Raw genomic sequence first — 24,075 nt, 5'->3', positions numbered from 1 at the left:
AAATGGCATCTATCGCACAGTTCCAAGGCGAAAACCCCCCACAAAAAGGAAAAAGGCTTGTCTTACTTTTCCAAAAAAACATCTGAATGATTCCCAAGACTTTTTGGAAGAATATATGGACGGACGAAATGAAAGTTGTGCTTTTTGGAAAGTGTGTGTCTCGTTAAATCTGGCGTAAATGTAGCACAGCGTTTCAGAAAAAGAACATCACACCCATAGTCAAACATGGTGGTGGTAGTGTGATGGTCTTGGGCTGCTTTTTTCCTTCAGGGCCTAGACAACGTGCTGTGATAAATGGAACCATGAATTCTACTCTTTAACAGAAAATCCTGAACCTCAAGCTGAAGCGCACTTGGGTTCTGCAGCAGGGTAACGATCCAAAACACACCAGCTAGTCAGCTTCTGAATGGATTAAAAAACACAATGAAGGTTTTGGAGTGGCCTTGTCAAAGTCCAGACTTGAATCAGATTGAAATGCAGTGACCTTACACCGTTCCTGCTCGAAAACCCTCCAAGGAAGAGTGGGCCAAAATATCTCCACAGAGATGTGAAAGATTCATTGCCAGTTATAGAAAACACTTGTTTTCAATTGTTGTTGTTGAGGATGGTCCAACCAGTTGTTAGATCTAGGGCCAGGTAACTTTGAATAATTTATTTTCCTTTATAAATGAAATGACCATTTAACAACTGAAATTTAAGTTCTCTTGTGGTGTATTTGTTTGATGATCTTAAACATTAAAGTAGGGAAACTATGCAAAAATATTAATATTTGAGAAGGGGGCCAATGCTTTTTCATGGCACTGTATATATGTGGGGCCACATGTAAAATCATCATTTAGGCCCACTAAAATGGGATTGGCTTTGGGCATATGTATGGAATGCATTTAGCAGCTAACCAAACTAGTTGGAAACTGCAGATGAATAGAGAAGTAAACCAGACTGACCTGAACTCAAAATATCGAACAGAACTGTTTACTTTTGTGCAGATTGTAGACATTTATTCTTTCCGATTGGTCCTGATTTAGTGCAGTGCTGGCTTCATATTAATTTCAGCAGGTGCTCTTCAATCTCCTTCAATCACTGCTTGCAGCTCTCGTTTCACCTGTGTTAAAAGGAAACACCACCTTGATAAAATAACATTTCAATCAATCAAATTTTATACAGGGCTTTTCATGCATAAAATGCAACTGAAAGCTTTACATTCATAAAAAATATGAATGAAAAATCCATCCCGCCCGCGCTTGTCCACAAGACTTCAGACAATCAGGTGAGTTAGTCAGTCAGCTGTGGTCGGTGATTATGCAGCTCTGCAATGCGTTGCTGGTTGGCTCTTGCAACACAGCTTCACGCGAATTTTTCGCGAGTTCAAATCCTTTCAACACGAGCGAAAAGGCGAGGCAAATATTCAGGTGTTTGCTCCGCCATCGCTCGCATCATGCATTTGCAATTGTGTGGCACGAATAGTTCAATGTCTGGTGTTTCGCTTGTTCGCCTTATTCACATCACGCTACACGTCTTTCCTGTCGCCTGATGCCATTTTGCGCCAACTCGCACCGTTTGCATTGACTTTAAATGTAATCACGGCGTGTGAAATGTCCAATTCGCATGCGCTGTGAACGCAGCATTAGACGTGGTCCCACCAGGTGAAAGTTTAGACAGACTTTCAGGGCTCTATTTTCGTGCTCGCTTGGCGTAAATGGGCTAGACCCGTTTTTGGTCATTTCGTGGACAAGTGTACCCCCACCGGATTTAAAACGAAACGGCTGCGCTGGTGTGGGCGTCACCACAGCCAACTTCAGTCCTGTCCAATCAAAGCGGGTGCCTTCCTCCCCTCTTATTGATTTTATGTGAGATGATTTTAAAACAAAAATCAAAATCAACTTTACTGGCCAAGTATGTTACAAGACACCCAAGGAATTTGTCTCTGGTAGTCGGAGCCACTCTAGTATGACAACAAACAGCTACAATGAGAAAAGATACATTTAGAACATAAACACAAGTATGGAGAGTCATTGAGCAATGAAAGTGTACCACTAGTGTGGTGATGCTGATATAATGACATTGGGCAAATGATGCAGTCCTCAAGCAATTTAGAGCAATTTTAAGTGACTAATAGTGCGATGATCTAGTACAGTGACGGTTGTGCAGAGTTCTCAAACACATAAGTAGCCAGTAGTAATCAAAAACAGTCTGCAAATACTGATAAACACACTGATAAAACAGTGAGTGCACGAATCATGTAGAAGTGTCCAACGGAGGTGGAAAATCGGCAGCATGTTTCAATGAAATGGTAAGTCAATTGTTGAAGACGTTGATGGCAAGAGGGAAGAAGCTGTTGGAATGTCTGCTGGTTTTAGGTTTTAGGATGTGAAGGGTCCAAGAGGATTTTGCATGCCCCTGTCTTAGTTCTGGCACTGTTACTTACTGCCATTGATAGCTGTTGAATTCAAATATTCATGTTAACATGGAGGACTGGCAGCAAATGAGTGCAAGTCCTCAAGATTGGGTAGGTGGGTAATTTTTTCGGCAGTCCTGACTGCCCGTTGCAGTCTGTCTTTCTATGTGGCAGCACCAAACCAGACTGGATAAGTGCAGAACCGATTCAATTACTGCCGTGGAGAACTGCCTCAACAGCTCTTGTTGTAGGCCGTGTTTCTTCTTTTCTGCTGGGCCTTTTTGAGGTTGATATTGCTATGCCGCTTCAGCGAGGAGTTCGGGGATGATGGTGTTGAACGCATAGCTGAAGTCCACGAACAGGATCCTCGCATAAGTCCCTGTGCCGTTGAGGTGTTCCAGGATAAAGCACAATCCTGTGTTGATTGCGTCAACATAGGATTGCATTTTTTTTCCTGTTCGGCTGTTAGGTCAAGCAAAAAGGAAGATCTGTATCTCTTTTATGCCGGAACAGTTTTATTGTGTCACAGTGGACATTTTAAGATGCTACTGTGGTTTATTTGTATTCTGATGGGTATTTGAGAATTACAGTTGTTCAATCAAATACAGGACAAACTTTTTAGAGGTGGAGTGACAGAAAAACAAAGTAGAGAGACTGAAAAGGTAGCTAAATAATATAGGAAAAGAAGACAACAAAAGACAAAGCACTAGCTGTAAAACTAGATGAGGAAAGTAAAGCATTGTATAACGTACAATGACACAGTGGATTCAAGTGTTGAATGGGTCAGTAGTGCGACACGCGGTGAGGGAAGGACAGGACAATATTGGAGAGGAAGGAAAGCATGCAGGACAAGGGTCGTGGACCCGGCTGTACAACTGAAGTGTGGTGGGTTTGACGATGTAAATTTATAAACCTGTGTAGGACCAGTGTGAGTGTAAGTGAGAAATTCGCATAGTTTGAAGTTATGTCGCAATGAGTAAATAAGTCTGACGGGGTGTGTGTCTGCAGACACATGCAAGTGAATTGACACTGTTTCGCATGTATAATCACTGTCAGAAGTGTTCTGTAATTGCTGTGCCTGCACTGCAGGGGCTGAGCGCCCCAAGCCACCCAATTGAGAGGCGGGATCGTGCCCAGGAGTCCACCTGAGAGTGGCCCGGTGGACAGGACACCTCCCATACTGAGGGATCTAGGGTGGTCCGCCGTCCCCACGGACAGTCACTGAGCAATAAAAGGTTGCAAGTAAACTGGTAATGCCGGTACAATTTATTTATTTATTTGACAATTGTGCAAAAAGATGCAGTCCTCTTGCAATTAGAGCAGTTTGTAATGACTAATAGAACAATAGACCGGTGCAATGACCTTTGTGCAAAGGGCACCGAGACTTCAATAAATGTATGCAGGTTAAAGTGACTTGTAGTGAAATAATCTGGGACAATGTCGATTGTGCAAATGTTGCAGATGCTACTAAGGCAGGCGGTGGTTCCTCAGAAGCCACAGGAAGTACATCCTCTGCTGGGCTTTTTTCAGGACGGAGTTGATGTTGGTGGCCCACTTCAGGTCCTGAGAGACTGTAATTCCCAGGAACTTGAAGGTCTCAACGGTTGACACAGGGCAGTGTGAGGGCCAGCCGTGGCGAAGAATGTTTCCTGAAGTCCACAATCATCTCTACAGTCTTGAGCGTGTTCAGCTCCAGATTGTGTTGGCCGCACCGCAGCTCCGGTCGATATGCAGACTCGTCACCGTCTTTGATGAGGACGATGACTGTGGTGTCGTCTGCAAACTTCAGAAGTTTGACAGCCGGGTGCGTTGAGGTGCAGTCGTTTGTGTAGAGAGAGAAGAGTAGTGGAGAGAGGACACAACCTTGGGGCGCCCCAGTGCTGGGGCGGGTATGAATAAAGCAAACTCCCACAGCGAGTATAATGACTTACAGTTAAAAAACAGTAACTTCAAGTCCGGGCTGCATTGTGTATTGAACTCCGTGACGTCAGTACACCATTTTTCGTTGATATGGAAGCATATTTCACCACGTTTTGTTTTCCCCGATAGCTCCATGTCGCAGTCCGCTCGGTGCGGTTGGAAGCTGGACCCCAGTACGGCGCTGTCGGGGATTCGTTCACATAATAATGCTGATGATAATAATAATAATGTGTTCAATGAATCGATTTCTACAATGATTAAGTGGGTTGGATGCCCACTTTGGAAATAAATCCAATGTCCAAAGAGCTTGCGTTTTTGTCTGCCTGATTCACAAAAATTGCATTAGATCCTCCATGTCAAAAGTTAGACATGGAATAGGCGGAACTTTAGATGGACTTTATGACACCAAAATCCCACTCCGCCGAGCTCATCTTCAAGGGCACACACTCTTGCTTCACTGACACACCCAGGTTGGCTTAGGAAGTCTAAAATCGAGTTGTGCCACTCTTTCCACTGAAACGCAGCAGCGCTGTTTACGAAAGTAGAGCCCTCGGTCAAGACAATATCACATGCGCTGGGCGGATGTCAAAGGACGCCCTCGTTGTGTCGGGACATCCATCTGGGCGCAGGCTGGTTTGCCAAATTGGCAAAAGCCAGCGAGGCTTGCGCTTGCACGGAAATAAAGATACGCCACCATATGCGCTCTGACACGCGTAGACTACAAAAATATTTTTATTATAATTCAAACTCTTTTTTAATTGACTAGGTATGAAGCATTTTTGCAAAGCTTAACTCATAAACGCACTACTTTACCAACTGACACATCGGATATCTTGAAAAATCGAAAGATTCTGTTTTTGACAAAAAAGCTCTATTTTTTTGATAATAAAAAGGTCGATTGTTACGTTTCCTGACGACTGGGTTGTATTTTCTCCAGGTCAGCAAGAACAAGCAAGAGCTGGCCTTTTACAGCATTCCAGAGTTTGGCGAGTGGAAGAAACAGACAGAAAACTATAAAACCTGGCATGTAAAGTACTACAAAGGTTTGTCATGGTTAAATTGATGTATTGATGATTATTATTTCCTTGTCAACATAATAAATGTATTTTATAGGTTTGGGTACAAGTACAAGCAAAGAGGCAAAAGAATATTTTGCTGAAATGGAGAGGCATCGCATCATATTTAAATACAATGGTGCTGAGGATGATGCTGCCATCACTTTGGTGAGTTCAAGCTATTCCCTTTTCTCGAGTAACTGGATTTAAAAAATAAAAATAAATAGCTGGCACGCAAGCGGAATGTGTTCACTCTCAGGTGGATAGGAGTTAGCGGTTAGCACTCCCAGTCACTCTGTCACTCAAAAACCAACATACAAAACAGTGAAAGGTTGCCAAGCCTTTTTAAAATTATTATTTCATTTTCTTTGCACAAAATAGTTTTACAAAGCAATTTAGAACTGGGATCCTTATCGTTATTACATAAACATGTCCTATTTCATTATTTAGAAGAAAAAAATGTAACATTTAGCAATTAATTATTGAAATAAACAAAACATTGTGAAATGTATATGGAGCCCAGGTCTTGCGTAGTTGTATTTTTTAATGGCAGAACTTTATTACCGAGATTACTGGGCCTGAGTTCATGTTCACAGAGTTCACAGATCCCTCTAAACCAGGGGTGCCAAACTAATTTTTGTTGCGGGGCCACATCATATTTATGGCTTCCCTCTGAGGGCCATTATGCCTGTGAACCTATATAAATATATAATCAACTCATATTATTACAAATCCAATTCCAATGAAGTTGGGGACATTGTGTTAAAACATAAATAAAAGCAGAATACAATGATTTGCAAATCCTGTTCAACCTATATTTCATTGAATACACTACAAAGACAAGATATTTCATGTTCAAACGGATAAACTTGATTCTTTTTTGCAAATAATCATTAACTTAGAAGTTTATGGCTGGAACACGTTCCAAAAAAGCTGGGACAGGTGGCCAAAACTGGTTAGAGCCACCGTGCCGCCCTTTTTTTCTTTTCATACAAATAAATTTACAGATACCAAATACTTCACAATGCTGTATTTAAAAACTGACTCAGAGTTGTCCATGAAGTCATGTATTTTTCAATTATTTATTGAACCTTATCCAGGTAAGGTATTTGCAATGCCAACTTGGCTGCAGATGGCAGAGTAAAACAAAGCAAAATAGAAGCAAATAACTACTATATTACATCACTGTACATGGTTTAAAAGGTCCATAAACGACATAGGAACGGATGTTCTCTAAAGCTGGAGAACTTGCTTGAAGAAAAATGTGATCGGCAGAATATCGAGACATTAGAAAAACTTGTCTTTTTGGGGGGAAAAAAAATAAAATATATATATATGCTGCAGTGCGCTGGCCTATCGAGCATTCATATCTGTGGACAGCATTTTGACGTGATTATGCTGACATTAAGTCTTAATGAAAGACGCTAAAATTATTTCCGGACTTCTTTTACCTCATCAATGACAAATGCTATTAGATTTGTGATTGGATGATCAAGGATGCAGCGGCAGAACTTACGCTTAGAACAGATTTCCGCCTTACGCCGCGGAGCAGCTTACATCAAAGCGTTATGCACCTCGCCGATGATCGTCATGCAGCGCAAGTAGAAGCACAACATAGATCCTTCCGTTCGTCTATACCTAGACCGTTCACAAATCGAAAATAATACGTAACTATCAGTAAGTTTTCTCCGAAAGGTTTGAACGTAACCCGAATTGTTCATAAACCGTCGTTCGTAACCCAAGGTTCCACTGTATACCTTTTGTGGCACCAGTGCTGGAACCATCCACAGAGAAAAAAAAAAAGGATTTTTTTGTTTCGTTTCAGGCCTTCAGTAAGAAGAAAACAGATGACAGAAAGGAATGGTTGACCAACTTCATGGAGGACAGACGGCAAAGAAGAATGCATGGTCTCCCTGAGGTAGGCCACATTCAGATGAGCTGTGTGTTGCCTTTTTATAGTTCTATTTTAACCTGTCATTAAAGACATTGGCCACCGAGCTGTGCAAGTGAGCGACAATGAGGCAAGTCATTGACCGCGAGGCCACATTCACTAACGATGCCAAATAGTTAAAAACAAACAACAAAGGCAAAAAGAGGGAAAATGAACACACACCAAGTCTGTTGGTACTATTATAGGATAATTACCACTAACTACCAAGAACACAGCATTCTTACAACTATTTATGAAGCTGCTCGGCATACTGGGGATTCCGCCGATGCTGCAGTAGAATCATAAGTCATTCATTCATTTTCCGTAGCGCTTATCTTCACTACGGTCGCGGGTGTGCTGGAGCCTATCCCAGCTGACTCTGGGCGAGAGGCAGGTTACATCCTGAACTGGTCGCCAGCCAATCGCTGGGCACATATAAACAAACAACCATTTGCACTCATATTCACACCTATGGACAACTTAAGAGTCTTCAATCAACCGACCATGCATGTTTTTGGGATATGGGAGGAAACCGGAGTACCCGGAGAAAACCCGCACAGGCATGGGGAGAACATGCAAACTCCACTTAGGCGAGGCCAGATTTGAACCCAGGTCCTCAGAACTGTGAGGCAGATGTGCTAACCAGTCGTCCACAGTGCCGCCTATAATAATAATGATAATAATTGTTATCCATCCATTTTCTTCTGCTTATCCGATCCGAAGTCCGGTTGCGGGGGCAGCGAATGAAGCAGGGAAGCCCAGACTTCCCACTCTCCAGCCACTTCGTCCAGCTCTTTCAGGGGGATCTCGAGGTGTTCCCATGCCATCTGGGAGACATAGTCTCTTCAGCATGTCCTGGGTTATCCCCGGGATCCTCCCAGCAATGCTCGAGCCACCTCATCTGACTGCTCTCAATGCGGAGGAGCAGCAGCCCTACTCTGAGCCCCGGATGACCGAGCTTCTCACCCTATGTCTCAGGGAGAGCCTAGACGCCCTGCGGAGGAAACTCATTTCGGCCGCTTGTATCCGGGATCTTGTTCACCCACAGCTCGTGACTATAGGTGAGGGCGTAGATAGACTGGTAAATAGAGAGCTTTACCTTTTGGCTAAGCGCCTTCTTCACCACAAGTCTGCCTCAGATTTGGAGGTGCTGATTCTCATCCCAACTGCTTCACACCCAGTGAGAATTGGAGATTGCGGCTTGATAAAGCCAACAGAACCACATCATCTGCAAAAAGCAGAGATGCAATACTGAGGCTACCAAACCGGACCCCCTCTACACCTTAGCTGCACCTAGAAATTCTGTCCATAAAAGTTCTGAACACAATTGGTAACAAAGGGCAGCCTTGGCGGAGTCCAACCCTCACTGGAAACTAATCCGACTCACTGTCTGCAATGCGGACAAAACTCTGACACCGGTCGTACAGGGACCGAACAGCCTGTATGGTGCACCATAATTTCCTGGAAGGCGCCTGGAAGTTGTTCTCCATGACCTCACCAAATTCCTCCCACATCCGAGTTTTTGCCTCAGCTACTACCAAAACTGCATTCCGCTTGGCCAACCGGTACCCATCAGCTGCCTCAGGAATCCCACAGGCCAAAAGGCCTGATAGGACTCCTTCAGCTTGATGGCATCCCTCACCGCTGGTGTCCTCCATCGGGTTCGGGGGTTGCTTCCACCACAGGCACTGACCACTTTACGACCAAAGCTCCGGTCGGCCGCCTCAGCCATGGAGGCGCGAACATGGTTCACTCTGACTCAATGTTACCCGGGACATGGGTAAAGTTTTGCTGGAGGTGGGAGTTGAAACTTCTTCTGACAGGGGATTCTTCCAAACGTTCGAGCAGACCCTCACAATACGTTTGGGCCTGCCAGGTTGGACCGGCACCTTCCCCCACCATCGGAGTCAACACATCTCCAGATGGTGATCAATTGATAGCTCTCTTCACCCGAGTCTCCAAGACATGTCGCCGCAAGTCCGGTGACACGACCACAAAGTCGATCATAAAACTGCGGCATGGGGTGTGTGTGTGTGTGTGTGGGGGGGGATAAGCATTCCACCCAAACACGCCCGTGCAGGTCTCACTGTCATTGCCCATGTGAGCATTGAAGTCCCCCACCAGAAAAATTTAGTCCCCAGCGGGAGCACTCTCCAGCACCCCATCCAAGGACTCCAAAAAGGTTGGGTACTGTTTGGTGCATTGCCACAAACAACAATCAGGACCCATCCCCCCACCCGAAGGCGGAGGGAGGCTACCCTGTCGTCCACCAGGATGAACTCCAATTTACAGGCACAGAGCCGGGGGTCAATAAGTATACCCACACCTGCTTGGCGCCTCTTACAGTGGGCAACTCCAGTGGAAGAAAGTCCATCCCCTCACCAGAGGACTGGTAGCAGAGCCCAAGCTGTGTGTGGAGGCGAGCCCGACTATATCTAGTCGGAACATCTCGATCTCATACACCAGCTCAGGCTCCTTCCCTGCCAGAGAAGTGACGTTCCACGTCCCTAGAGCCAGCTTCTGTAGCCCTTGGATCGGATCGCCTTAGCCAACCGCCCAGCTCCTTTCGGGGTGCAGGCCCGGCCACCAGGCGTTATCCTTCAAGCCTCACCTCCAGGCCTGGCTCCAGAGGCGTCCTCGGTGATCCGCATCCGGGCAAGAGAAAACATATTCCAATATTTGTATACATCATAGGGTTATTTTGAGCCATGCTTTGTCTGGTCCCTCACCAAGGACCTGTTTGCCATGGTTGACCCTACCAGGGGCATAAAACCCCAGACAACTTAGCTCCTAGGATCGTTGGCACACACGTACCCCTCTACCACGATAAGGTGATGGCTCAAGGAGGGGTAATTGTTGTTATTATTATTAAGGTATTTTCGTATTGTTATTGTTGTAAATCGTAAGCGTAGATTGAAGATACATTTCCTCATCAAGCTTCCTCCAACTGCATATCACGGGACAAATTTTTCCGGTGAGTGAGCAAACCTGTAGCTACTGGCTAGCGAGGCTACCAATGCTAGATTGACTAATAACTAAGCGAGGTGAGAAACACGGCTAAAGTAAAGGAAAGGAATGTAAAGGCTGAATTAATCGCAGTCACAGCTGATGGATGGACGTTCTTTGGCATTGCGTACAAGCGCCACACAGCCACTCGGATGTGTGGTAGAAATACTGGAAGCGTTTGGGGAAATCAATCAGAGTGGAAAATAAGCAAGTAAAACGTCCTCACCCTTGCTAATTCTATGCTACAGAAGTGGCTATACGTGAGATTCTTCGCGCACACTTTTAACCAGAGAGTGCTGTGCGGACAGTGTGGCGACTCCTGGCCAGAGTAATAGAATTATAATTTTTTTTTTTTTTTTTTTTACTTTTGTCATTAATTTCTGATTTGCTGCACAGACTGGATGTCTCAGAGACTTTTTACACGCAAAGAAAATTGCAATCATGTAATTAAGTGTTCTTAATAAATAGTCCAGTTTTTGCCATCATCATCATCTCTGCCTTTGTTTTAAAAATAGACTCGTGTTACGTATTGAATCGTGACCTTGGTGTATCGTTACAGCCCTAGTTTTTATATAAAACAAATCACCAATTACTGTATTATTATTATTTTTTTTAGTTTTACGAAACAGCAGTTTAGGAAAGGGGAAAAACTCAAAGCTCTTTAAAATGGCTCTTTTTAACATCCATTTATGAATGGGGAATATGGGGATGTTGCTCTGTGTTTAAAAAGAACAAAACAATTATACTTTTGCCATTTAGATCCGCATAACATTCATTATACTAGATTGTTTTGAGTGTTAAACTTGACACCTCTTCATTTCAGCAATACCTGTATGGAACGCAAGCCAGGCATCTATCCTACAATGACTTTATCAACAAGGAGCTGATTCTGTTCTCCAACTCTGACAATGAAAGATCCATCCCATCGTTGGTTGATGGTTTGTATAATTTTATCTCTGTTTACTGGCCTTGGAAGTATGAATTAATTTCATCTTAATAATTTTATATTTTTCCATGTCAAGTTGATTCAAAAAAAGTTTTTTTTATCTTACACATGGGCAATGGTAGGGGTGCATGGTATAAACAGTATACTCGGTAGGTGGTATAAATTTGGTCAAAGGTAGAGATTTGGACATGTTGAAGATGTCATCAACATCTGTCTCAGTATAAAAATGGCTCACGCATGTCTAATCATTGAGCTACATGTAGTTTTGTTTTTCTACCAGCTCTGAGCTGCTCTATAATCATATTTGTTATGGCTTCAATGTTTGTTATTTGAAAGTATTTATTGCATTTGCAGCCAAATGTCTTCTCTTGCATGTTCTTTTTGTATTTCCTGTATCCACTATTGCTGCTTAATTGATGCAAATTTCCCCATTGTGGGATTAACAAAGGTTATATTATAAAGGGAGTTATGATATGAATGTACTTTTTCAATTATAGGTTCATTTTCTCAAGTGACGTAGCAGCAGTGACGTATTCATTCATTTCCTGTCCCTGTTATGGCTGTTTAGCGTCATATATTACAGTATTTTCCTCTATGAACACGTACTAATTTGCCTGCTATGTTGCTCTTCAAAGGTGGCTAATCTCCACTATAATACAGTTGCAGCCAGGCCAATATGACAAGTGTACTGTACCACCCAGTCACTTCTTATGCGACTTCATCTGATAGCTTAGCGATTAGCATGGTTTCCCGTCTCTTTCCTCCTTCCTTTGTTCTTACCATACTTGTCTACAAGTGTAGTTCATTCGCTGACATGGAGGCAATGATGAGCGACTTCGTGGCGCACATTCCCCTCCGCGGCTCAGCATCGTGCTGTATTTAGCCGCATTAGCTGTCATTATCAAAACGTGAGTGGAGGGTTTGTCTAATAAAGTGACCTCCCAGTCAATTCAACTGGATAGTCAGCAAAGCTCGACAGATTATTGCTTGTTAATAGTAAAAGATACTTTACTCTGATGTGTACACACTCGCACGCTATGCATGAGAACTGTTATTTTGTATGTTTTCGGTGGAAAAAGTATTTTGGTCCGAAACTGAAAATGTACTTTTGGGCTATTTTCGACGGAAATTTCGGTGCATCACTAATCAGTATACAGTACCATCCGAAAGTATTCGCACTCCTTCACGTTTCCCACCTTTTGCTGTTACAGACTTATTCAAGCTGATTTGAGTATATTTTTCTTTAACAAAAATCTCCATAAAATATCCAATAATGACAAAGTAAAAACACATTTTCAGACATTTGTGTAAATTTATGAAAAATGTAAACATTCAAACATAATAGGTATGTAAGTATTCACACCCTTTGCTATAACACTCAAACTGAAGCTCAGGTGCATCTGATTTTCGCTGATCATCCTTGAGCTGCTTCTACAACTTGAATGGGGTCCACCTGTGGTAAATTCAGTCGATTGAACATCATTTGGAATGGCACACACCTGTCTATATAAGGTCTCATAGTTGGCAGTGCCTATCAGAGCAGAAACCAAGCAATGAAGTCTAAGGAATTGTCTGCAGACCTCCGAGACCAGATTGGGTCAAGGCACAAATCTGGGGAAAGATACAAAAGAATTTCAGCAGTATTGAAGGTCTCAAAAACCACTGTGGTCTCGAGTATTCGGAAATGGAAGAATAAGTTTGGAACCACCAGGACCCTTCCTAGATCTGGCTGTCCGATCAAGCTGAGTAACTGGGGAAGAAGGGCCTTGGTCAGAGAGGTGAACAAGAACCCTATGCTCACTAAGGCAGACCTCCAGTGTTTTCTAGCAGCGATAGGAGAACCATCCAGAAGGTCAACCATTGCTAACGCACTCCACCAAGCAAGCCTTTATGGTAGAGTGGCCAGATGGAAGCCACTTCTCACTAAGTGGCAGCATCATGCTGTGGGGCTGTTTTACTGCTTCAGGAACTGGGCGACGAGTCCGCACAGATGGTAAGATGACAGCTGCCAAATATAGAGAAATTCTTCAAGAGAACCTGCTCCAGAGTGCTCTCAAACCCTGCTCCAGAGTGCTCTCAGACCCTGGGCCAGGGTCTGACATGAACGGTCGTCCATGAATATTTCACCAGATGTTGGGAACAACCCAAGTAATCCATACATACAAAGAAAGTAGAACAAATAAGTTATGTGTAAAACTGTGAAATGACACAGGGAAAAAGTATTCAACACATGAAGAAAGGAAGGTGCAAAAAGGCATGGAAAGCCAAGACAACGCCTAAAATCTATCAAAAATCAAGCAGCAATCAAGCCCCTTGTCAGTGTAAATGAATATCAGCTGGCTTAGTCCTAACTGTTGGCCTACAAAAAGGTCTCATTGCCAAGGTGTGAGTCAAGACACATCTCATGATGGTTAAGAGCAGCGAAGCTGTCTCAAGACCATCGCAAACTAATGGTTGCAAAACATAACAATGGCATTGGTTACAGGCGCATAGCTAAGCTTACGAACGTTCCAGTGAGCATGGTTGGGGCCATAATACGTAAGTGGAACGGCAATCATACCACCATAAAAAAATAGCCTCGATTTGGTGGTCCTCGCAAGATTTATGACAGAACAGTGCAAAGAAGAATCAGAAGAGTTCTCCAAGAGCCAAGGACCACCTCTGGAGAAGTTCAAAAAGAGTTGTCACAAGTTACCACCATGTTGGTAAAGACCCTCACCTAGGGTCACGAGGTGTGGGTCGTGACCGAAAGAACAAGATCCCGGATGCAAGCGGCCGAAATGAGTTTCCTCCGCAGGGTGTCCGGGCTCTCCCTTAGAGATAGGGCGAGAAGCTCGGTCATCCGGGAGGATCTCAGAGTAGAGCCGCTGCTCCTTCACATCGAGAGGAGCCAGATGAGGTGGCTGGGGCATCTGATTCGGATGCCTCACAGACGCCTCCCCGGTGAGGTGTTCCGGGCACGTCCCACCGGGAGGAGACCCCGGGGACGACCCGGGACACGCTGGAGAGACTACGTCCTTCGGCTGGCCTGGGAACGCCTCGGGATCCCCCCGGAAGAGCTGGATGAAGTGGCTGGGGAGAGGGAAGTCTGGGCGTCCCTGCTAAAGCTACTGCCCCCGCGACCCGACCTCTGGTAAGCGGTAGAAAATGGATGTATGGATGGATGTTGTCACAAGGAAATCAGTGATGTAATGTACTCCGCCGCCATGGCCTGTATGCATGCTCACCACGCAAAACCCCAATTGCTGAAAAAAAGCATTTGTCAAAGCTTGTTTAAAGTTTGCTGAACAACAATTGGACAAGTCAGTTAAATACTGGGAGAATACAGTCTGGTCGGATGAGAGCAAATTCGAACTTCTTTGGATGCCATAATCCACACCACGTTTGGAGAAGAAATGGCACTGCGCATCACCCTAAAAACAACAATGAAGTTCGAAGGTGGGAACATGATTGTGTGGGGCTACTTTTCCACAATTGGTACTGTTAAACTTCACATTATTGAAGGAAGGATGAATGGGCAAATGTACCGAGACATTCTTGACAAAAATCTGCTGCCATCTACGAGGATGATGAAAATGAAACGGCACCGTCACTGAGTGGGAACTGAACCCACGCTGGCTGCGCCAAAGTCAGGCGAGTGGACCACTCCAACATCAGTGATCACATTATTACAAACAACTTCATTTCTCATCTTATTTGTTCTACTTTCTTTGTATGGGTTACTTGGGTTGTTCCCAACATCTGGTGAAATGTCAATACCACCTTTGGAAATATATTTAACGAGAAAAATGGTGACGTGTTACATACTTATTTCAGCCGCTGTATATTAATAATTATCTTCATAATTTAGATTCACTATGTTGACACATTGACTCATTTTGTGTTTGTTGTCACTGACTAATCTGAATATATGCTGTTTGTGTTGTGATAGGCTTGAAGCCTGGCCAGAGGAAAGTGCTTTTCACTTGCTTAAAGAGGAATGACAAGAGGGAGGTGAAAGTTGCACAGCTGGCTGGGTCAGTAGCAGAGATGTCTGCTTACCATCATGGAGAGGTACAGTTCATTTATGACCATAAGTAGCAATAGGAATCACAGGAAGGAGAAAGACATTGGGTCTCATTTACTAATAAGTGTGTAGAAATGTTATCATGCTAGTCACAAGAGATGGCTGATCCCAAACTTATCATCGGAAAGCTTGCTTAAGCAAAGAAGCCAACAGCATATAATAGTCATGTTAATCATTTTTAATTCATTCCGGAGGTAAATTTAAGAACGTGGCAGAAAACCTATCCAAAAAAACAATGTAACAGCTGAAAATGAGCAAACACTATTTTGTTGTCAATATACGTACATTGTAAGGAATAAATAAAGCACAGCGAAGAGGCATTTGTTGTTGATAGAATTCATTGAATTAGCGGTAGAAGCGAAATGAAAAATGCGCACGGTTAGCAAATGAGGCCCATTGTCAGCAAAGTAGTTTTCTTAATGCTATCCATTCTTTTGTCCAAATTAAAAGCTATACCATAGTTTTTATTCTTTTTGTCATGCTCTTTGCGTGATACACGTCTCCCTTCTGTTTCAGTTACAGTGGAATAGAAGGAGGCTTTTTCTGTATTGGTGTAAATGTAACCGGAAAGTGCTAATCAGAACAAATAAGGATAGTAAATATGTCAGATGTGATTTATTTGAGCTGGGCCACATATTAATTGTCATTTAGTTCTTGTACTAAGCATTCACCACACATTTTTTTTATTTTAGCAAGCGCTCATGATGACCATTGTCAACTTGGCTCAAAACTTTGTGGGAAGTAACAACGTCAACATCTTGCAGCCACTTGGTCAGTTTGGTACTCGCATCAATGGAGGCAAAGATGCTGCCAGCCCTCGTTATATCTTCACTATGCTCAGGTAAAGCTGTTAATTTCATTCATGCCAGTTGATGATATCGATGCTTATTCTTTGAAGCTGGGACTATACACACGCACACACGCAGTGGTGCAAAAATGTGTCAGCCACCAATTGTGCCAGTTCTCCCACTTAGAAAGATGAGAGAGGCCTGTCATTTTTATCATAGGCATACCTCACCTATGAGAGACAAAATGAGAAAAACAATCCAGAAAATCACATTGTTTGAGTTTTAAAGAATTTATGAGCAAATTATGGTGTAAAATAAGTACTTAGTCAAAAACAAAAGTTCATCTTATTACTTTGTGATATACCCTTTGTTGGGAATGACACAGGTCAAACATTTTATGTCGGTCTTCACAAGGTTTTCATGCACAATTGCTGGTATTTTGGCCCATTCCTCCAAGCAGATCTCCTCGAGACAAGTAATGTTTTGGGGCTGTCACTGGGAAACACAGACTTTCAACTCCCTCCAAAGATTTTCTATGGGGTTGAGATCAGGAGACTGGATAGGCCACTCCAGGACCTTTAAATTTTTCTTACGAAGCCACTCCTTCGTTGCCCGGCTGGTGTGTTTGGGATCATTGTCATGCTGAAAGACCCAGCCACGTTTCATCTTCAATGCCCTTGCTGATGGTATGAGGTTTTCCCTCAAGATTTCACGATACATGGCCCCATTCATTCTGTCCTTTTCACGGATCCGTCGTCCTGGTCCCTCTGCAGAAAAACAGCCCCAAAGCATGATGTTTCCACCCCCATGCTTCACAGTAGGTATGGTGTTCTTTGGAGGCAACTCAGCATTCCTTCTCCTCCAAACATGACAAGTTGATTTTTTTACCCAAAAGTTCTATTTTGGTTTCATCTGACCAGATGACATTCTCCCAATCCTCTTCTGGTTCATCCAAATGGGCTCTAGCAAACTTCAGACGGGCCTGGACATGTACTGGCTTAAGCAGGGTGACACGTCTGACACTGCAGGATTTGAGTCCCTGGCGGCGTAGTGTGTTACTCATGGTAGCCTTTGTTACTTCCCAGCTCTCTCCAGGTCATTCACTAGGTCCCTCCGTGTGGTTGTGGGATTTTTGTTCTTGTGATCATTTTGACCCCACAAGGGGAGATCTTACATGGAGCCCCAGATCGAGGGAGATTATCAGTGTTATTGTATGGCTTCCATTTTCTAAAAATTGCGCCCACAGTAGGTTTCTTCACACCAAGCTGCTTACCTATTGCAAATTCAGTTTTCCCATCCTGGTGCAGGTCTACAATTTTGTTTCTGGTGTCCTTTGACAGCTCTTTGGTCTTGGCCGTAGAGGAATTCTGAATGTAACTGTTTGAGGTTGTGGACAGATGAGGAGAGAGAGAGAGAGACGGAGAGAGAGGCAGGTTCATGCCCCTGGTGCGTCACCCATGGCGAACAGGTCCTAGGTGAGGGACCAGACAAAGCACTGCTCCAAAAACCCCTATGACGGACCAAATAAATCCCTTGCCCGGATGCGGTTCAGCGGAGCCCCCCCACTGGATCCAGACCTGGAGGTGGGGCTCAGGTGGGGCTCAAAGGCGAGCCCCTGGTGGCCGGGGCTGCACCCACGGGGCCCGGCCGGGAACAAGCCGCGAGGGTAACATGGGTCCCCATTCCCGTGGGCTCACCACCTGTGGGAGGGCACATAGGGGTTGGGTGAAGTGTGAGCTGGGCGGTGGCCGAAGACGGGGACTGGGCGATCCAGAAACTGGCTCTAGGGACTTTGAATGTCACCTCCCTGGCAGTGAAGGAGCCTGAACTGGGTTGAGGTCGAGAAGTTTCGACGAGCTGTAGTCAGGCTCGCCTCCACACACGGCTTGGGCTCTGTTACCAGTCCTCTTGAGAGCGGTTGAACTCTTTCGCCGAGCAGGTGTGGGTATACTTATAGCCCCCCGGCTTGGCGCCTGTACATTGGGGTTCATCCCGGTGGACTAGTGGGTAGCCTCCCTCCGCCTTCGGGTGAGGGGACGGCTCCTGACTGTTGTTTGTGCCGATACACCAAACAGCAGTTCAGAGTACCCACCCTTTTTGGAGTCCTTGGAAGCGGTGCTTGAGAGCGCTCCTGTTGGGGACTTCAATGCTCATGTGGGCAATGACAGTGAGACCTGGAAGGGCGTGATTGGGAGGAACCCGAGTGGTGTTCTGTTATTGGACTTCTGTGCTCACCACGGATTGTCCATAACGAACACCATGTTCAAGCACAAGGGTGTCCACACGTGCACTTGGCACCAGGACCCCTAGGTCGCAGTTTGATGATCGACTTTGTGGTCGTGTCATCGGACTTGCAGCCGCATGTCTTGGACACTCGGGTGAAGAGAGGGTTGGAGGTGTCAACTTATCACCACCTGGTGGTGAGCTGTCTCCGATGGTGGGGGAAGATGCCGGTTCGACCTGGCAGGCCCAAACGTATTGTAGGGTCTGCTGGGACCGTCTGGCAGAATCCCTTGTCAGATGTTTCAACTTCCACCTCCGGCAGAACTTCACCCACGTCTCGGGGGAGGCGGGGAACATTGAGTCCGAGTGGACCATGTTCCACGCGACCGCAGCTGTGGCCGTCAGGTAGTTGGTGCCTGTTGTGGCAGCAATCCCCGAACCCGTTGGTGGTGAGGGATGCCGTCAAGCTGAAGAAGGAGTCCTATCGGGCTTTTTTGGCCTGTGGGACTCCTGAGGCAGCTGTACCGGCTGGCCAAGCGGAATGCAGCTTCGGTGGTCGCTGAGGCAAAAACACTGATGTTGGAGGAGTTCGTTGAGGCCATGGACAAAGACTTCCGGACGGCTTCGAGGAAATTCTGGTCCACCATCCGGCGTCTCAGGAGGGTGAAGTAGTGCAGCATCAACACTGTGTATAGTGGGGATGGGGCGCTGCTGACCTCGACTCGGGACGTTGTGAGTCGGTGGGAAGAATACTTCGAAGACCTCCTCAATTCCACCGACACGCCTTCCCATGAGGAAGCAGAGTCTGGGGTCTCTGAGGCGGGCTCTCCTATCTCTGGGGTTGAGGTAACCGAGGTGGTCAAAAAGCTCCTCGGTGGAAAGGCCCCAGGGGTTGATGAGATTCGGCTGGAGTTCCTAAAGGCTCTGGATGTTGTGGGGCTGTCTTGTTTGACACAAGTCTGTAATATCGCGTGGACATCGGGGACAGTGCCTCTGGACTGGCAGACTGGGTTGGGTTTTTAAAAAGGGGGACCGGAGGGTCTGTTCCAACTACAGCGGGGATCACACCTCTTAGCCTCCCAGGTAAGGTCTATTCAGGGGTGCTGGAGAGGAGGGTTCGTCGGGGAGTCAAATCTCAGATTCAGGAGGAACAGTGTGGTTTTCGTCCTGGCCATGGAACAGTGGACCAGCTCTACACCCTCGGCAGGATCCTCGATGGTGCGTGGGAGTTTATCCAACCACTCAACATGTGTTTTGTGGACCTCGGGAAGTACTGGGGTGCTTCAGGAGTATGGGATGCCGAACACCCTGATACGGGCTGTTCAGTCCCTGTGCAACCAGTGTCAAGAGTTTGGTCCGGATTCTGGCAGTAAGTCGGACTCTTTTCCGGTGAGAGTTAAGACTCTGCAAAAGGCTGCCCTTTGCCACTGATTCTGTTCATAACTTTTATGGACAGAATTTCTAGGCGCAGCCGAGGTGTAGAGGGGGTCCGGTTTGGTGGCCTCAGTATTGCATCTTTGCTGTTTGCAGATGATGTGGTTCTGTTGGCTTCATCAAGCCGTGATCTCCAACTCTCACTGGAGAGGTTCGCAGCAGTGTGTGAAGCGGCTGGGATGAGAATAAGCACCTCCAAATCTGAGACCATGGTCCTCAGTCAGAAATTGGTGGAGTGCCCTCTTCGGGTCGGGGATGAGATCCTGCCCCAGGTGGAGGAGTTAAAATAACTTGGTGTCTTGTTCACAAGTGAGGGAAGAATGGAACGGGAGATCGGCAGGCGGATCGGTGCAGCGTCTGCAGTGATGCGGACTTTGTATCTGTCCATTGTGGTGAAGAAGGAGCTCAGTCGAAAGGCGAAGCTCTCTATTTACCGGTTGGTCTACGTTCCTACCCTCACCTATGGTCACGAGCTGTGGGTCGGCACGGTGGACGACTGGTTAGATCTTCAGCCTCACAGTCATGAGGAGCGGGATTCAATCCCCGGCCCCGCCTGTGTGGAGTTTGCATGTTCTCCCCGTGCCTGCGTGGGTTTTCTCCGGGCACTCCGGTTTCCTCCCACATCCCAAAAACATGCATGCTAGGTTAATTGTTGACTCTAAATTGCCCGTTGGTGTGATTGTGAGTGCGAATGGTTGTTTGTATGCATGTGCCCTGCGGTTGGCTAGCAACCAGTTCAGGGTGTACCCCGTCTCCTTCCCGATGACAGCTGAGATAGGCTCCAGCACGCCCGCGACCCTAGTGAGAAGAAGCGGGCTCAGAAGATGGATGGATGGATGGATGGATATTACTGGTGTGTTTATATTATTATTACCGGTGTCTGCCCCAAGTGGAGGTGTTCAAGTATCTTGTCTGTCTATCTTGGGGTCTGTGACAAGTGAGGGAAGAATGGAACGGGAGATCGACAGGCGGATCGGTGCAGCATCTGCAATGATGCGGACTTTGTATCAGTCCGTTGTGGTGAAGAAGGAGCTCAGTCGAAAGGCGAAGCTCTCTATTTACCGGTCGAGCTACGTTCCTAGCCTCACCTATGGTCACGAGCTGTGGGTCGTGACCCAAAGAACAAGATTCCGGATACAAGCGGCCGAAATGAGTTTCCTCCGCAGGGTGTCCGGGCTCTCCCTCAGAGATAAGGTGAGAAGCTCGGTCATCCGGGAGGGGCTCAGAGTAGAACCGCTGCTCCTCCGCATTGAGAGGACCCAGATGAGGTGGCTCGGGCATCTGTTTAGGATGCCTCCTGGACGCCTCCCTGGTGAGGTGTTCTGGTCACGTCCCACTGGAAGGAGACCCCGGGGATGACCCAGGCACATGCTGCAGACTACGTCTCTCGGCTGACCTGGGAACGCCACGCCTCTGGATCCCCTCGGAAGAGCTGGATGAAGTGGGTGGTGAGAGGGAAGTCTGGGCGTCCCTGTTAAAGCTATTGACCCCGCGACCCGACCTCGGATAAGCAGTAGAAAATGGATGGATGGATTGATTATTTCAATGATTTTTTTTGTGAATCAGAAAAATATATTTGCTGTTCTAGCTATACCAACGGCATATAGTGACAGGCAGAACAATTAATGCTCTTCCATTGGATGTTAAAAGGAACAATAAAGCTTTGTCTGTGCCTGTTTCCATTCATACAACAGAATAGGTCATGGCTTCCTGCAAATATATCAGCTTTGTGGTCAATTAAACAACTTTGATATTTTTATTTGGTGGTTTACCATGAGGCACGGTGGACGACTGGTTAGCACATCTCCTTACCAGTTCTGAGAACCTGGCCTTGACTATGGGGAGTTTACATGTTCTCCCCGTGCCTGCGTGGGTTTTCTCCACACACAAACTTATATACCGTTACTGGTTTGTTTCAGCACTGTTAATTTTGGAGGAAATGTTCCCAAATTAATTTTTCCTACCGTACAATGTTGCTTGGGAGCCAAATTAATGCCAAACTAATGCTAAAAACAAATGTTTATGGGACTAACTTAAGAGTTGTTGGGCCAATCGAAAGCGCCTCAAAAGGTCATCAACTCCACACAGGCGGGGCCGGGTATTGAACACCGGTCCTCAGAACTGTGAGGCAAGACGCTCTAACCAGTCGACCACCGTGCCGCCTCAATTAAGATTACCAAAATTATTTCTATTTCATAAATGGCAGAATAGTGAGAGGAGTTTTTAAGGCAAACATTTATAATAAAGTCATGTTAAAAAATATATTTTTTTACTGTATGTGTGCAGCTGAAATAAGCATTTAAAACATAAAAATTTTTCTCAAGTATATTTCCAAAGGTGCTCTTGACATGAAAATTTCACCAGCTGTTGGGAACAACCCCAAGTAATCCATACATACAAAGAGAGTAGAACAAATAAGATCACAAATTAAGTTCAGAATCAGAATTCAGATTCAGAATCATCTTTATTTACCAAGTATGTCAAAAACACAAGGAAGTTTTCTCCGGTAGTTGGAGCTGCTCTAGTATGACAACAGACTGTCAATTGACAGAGAACACTTTTGACACATAAAGACATTGATAAAAACAGTGACTGAGCAATAAAGGTTTGATAGTTATCTGGTAATGCCGCAACAATTATTTTTTTTTGACAATTGTGCAAAATGATGCTGAGTCCTCTAGCAATTAGACGAGTTTGAAATGACTAATAGAACAATAGTATCGTGCAGTGACTGTTGTGAAAATGGCGCAGAGACTTTATGCAATTTGAAGTGACTAGTAGTGTGATAATCTGGGACAATGTCAATTGTGCAAATGGTGCAGATACTTCTCAAGCACGAGTGGCCAGTATTGGTCAAGTCCTCAAGGGTGGGTCGGGGGATACAGACAACCTTTTCAGCAGTTTTGATTGTCCGTTGCAGTCGGAGTTTGTCCTTTTTTGTAGCAGCACCAAACCAGACTGATGGAAGAACACAGGACTGATTCGATGATCGCTGTGTAGAACTGCCTCAACAGCTCCTGTGGCAGGCCATGGTTCCTCAGAAGCTGCAGGAAGTACATCCTCTGCTGGACCTATTTTAGGATGATGTTGATGTTAATCCCCCACTTCAGGTCCTGAGAGACTCTAATTCCCAGGAACTTGAAGATCTCGGCGGTTGACACAGGGCAGTTGGACAGCGTGAGGGGCAGCTGTGGCGAAGGATGCCTCCTGAAGCGTGTTCAGCTCCAGGTTGTGTTGGCCGCACCATAGCTCCGGTCCCTCCGCTTCCTATCAATACGCAGACTCGTCACTGTCTTCATTGAGGCCGATGACTGTGGTGTCGTCTGCAAACTTCAGGAGTTTGACAGTCGGGTGCGTTGAGGTGCTGTCACGAACGGCAATGCCGTAAGGGCAGATCCCAAAAAATAGACTCCAGGTCAGAGGTCCGAACAATTTTAATTAAATGGCAGAGCATGTGATGGCGAGACATACGAAACTAAAGGAACTCACAACCAGAGAGAATCAAACGGTCCGTGTGGTATAATCGTATTGAGCCTAAATTTGGACAGCGGTCAGAATGGCGGCAAACACGGGGCAAAAACGAGTGACTATTCCGACGCCCACACACAGTCACGCATGACAGGTGCGTCACCAATGTCCACGCCCACCCAGACACTGTGGGCTGGAGGAAACCGGTTTGAGCAAGGAGATATGGAATACCGGGTGAACTTTCATGGTGGGAGGGAGCCGAAGTTTAACTGCCACCGGGTTAACAGAGTCCATTTTGAAAGGACCAATATACCGAGGACCCAGTTTTTTAGAACCCCCGGCCAAATGCAAATCTCGTGTGGACAACCAGACCTTCTCACCAGGACGGTAGGGAGGAGCTGAGATCCGATGACGATCAGCTAACTGCCTGTTGCGAGCCTCAGTACGGGACAACGCCGGCCTTGCATCCCGCCACACCTGATGAGCCCTTCGGAGATGGACCTGTACAGACGGGACGACCACCTCCCTCTCCTGAGAAGGGAACAACGGCGGCTGGTAACCGTATGCAGTCATAAATGGCGACCGTCCAGTAGCAGAGCAAACGAGGGTGTTATGCGCATATTCCACCCAAGGCAGGTGAGAAGACCATGAGGAGGGGTGCTGATGGCAAACACAGCGAAGAGCAGCCTCCACATCTTGATTTGCCCTCTCAGCCTGGCCGTTGGTTTGCGGGTGGAAACCGGATGAACGACTGGAGGACGCCCCCAGCGCTTTGCAGAACAACCTCCAGACCCGAGAGACGAACTGCTGCCCCCTGTCAGACACCAGATCAGCAGAAATACCA

At 45.9% G+C, this 24,075-nt stretch overlaps 1 protein-coding gene across 5 annotated transcripts in view; it reads left to right on the top strand.

Moving 5' to 3' along the window:
• The window catches only part of top2b (DNA topoisomerase II beta), a 132,114-nt gene that overhangs the window by 48,783 nt on the left and 59,256 nt on the right, over positions 1-24,075 (top strand). For all 5 annotated transcript variants that reach the window (XR_009767230.1, XM_061664134.1, XM_061664132.1 and 2 more), the window contains 6 exons: positions 5,253-5,358; positions 5,429-5,538; positions 7,196-7,288; positions 11,130-11,244; positions 15,184-15,305; positions 16,011-16,159. Coding sequence is in view for 4 of the 5 variants with exons in the window: in XM_061664134.1 (XP_061520118.1) it covers positions 5,253-5,358; positions 5,429-5,538; positions 7,196-7,288; positions 11,130-11,244; positions 15,184-15,305; positions 16,011-16,159 (695 nt within the window). In the remaining variant the exon portion in view is untranslated. The remainder of the gene's footprint in view (positions 1-5,252; positions 5,359-5,428; positions 5,539-7,195; positions 7,289-11,129; positions 11,245-15,183; positions 15,306-16,010; positions 16,160-24,075) is intronic.

This window comes from Phycodurus eques, chromosome 20, assembly GCF_024500275.1.
Source record: "Phycodurus eques isolate BA_2022a chromosome 20, UOR_Pequ_1.1, whole genome shotgun sequence".
Taxonomy (NCBI): Eukaryota; Metazoa; Chordata; class Actinopteri; order Syngnathiformes; family Syngnathidae; genus Phycodurus; species Phycodurus eques.
Note: the sequence above shows the minus strand (reverse complement) of the source record. Positions and strands in the feature narration are given on the sequence as shown.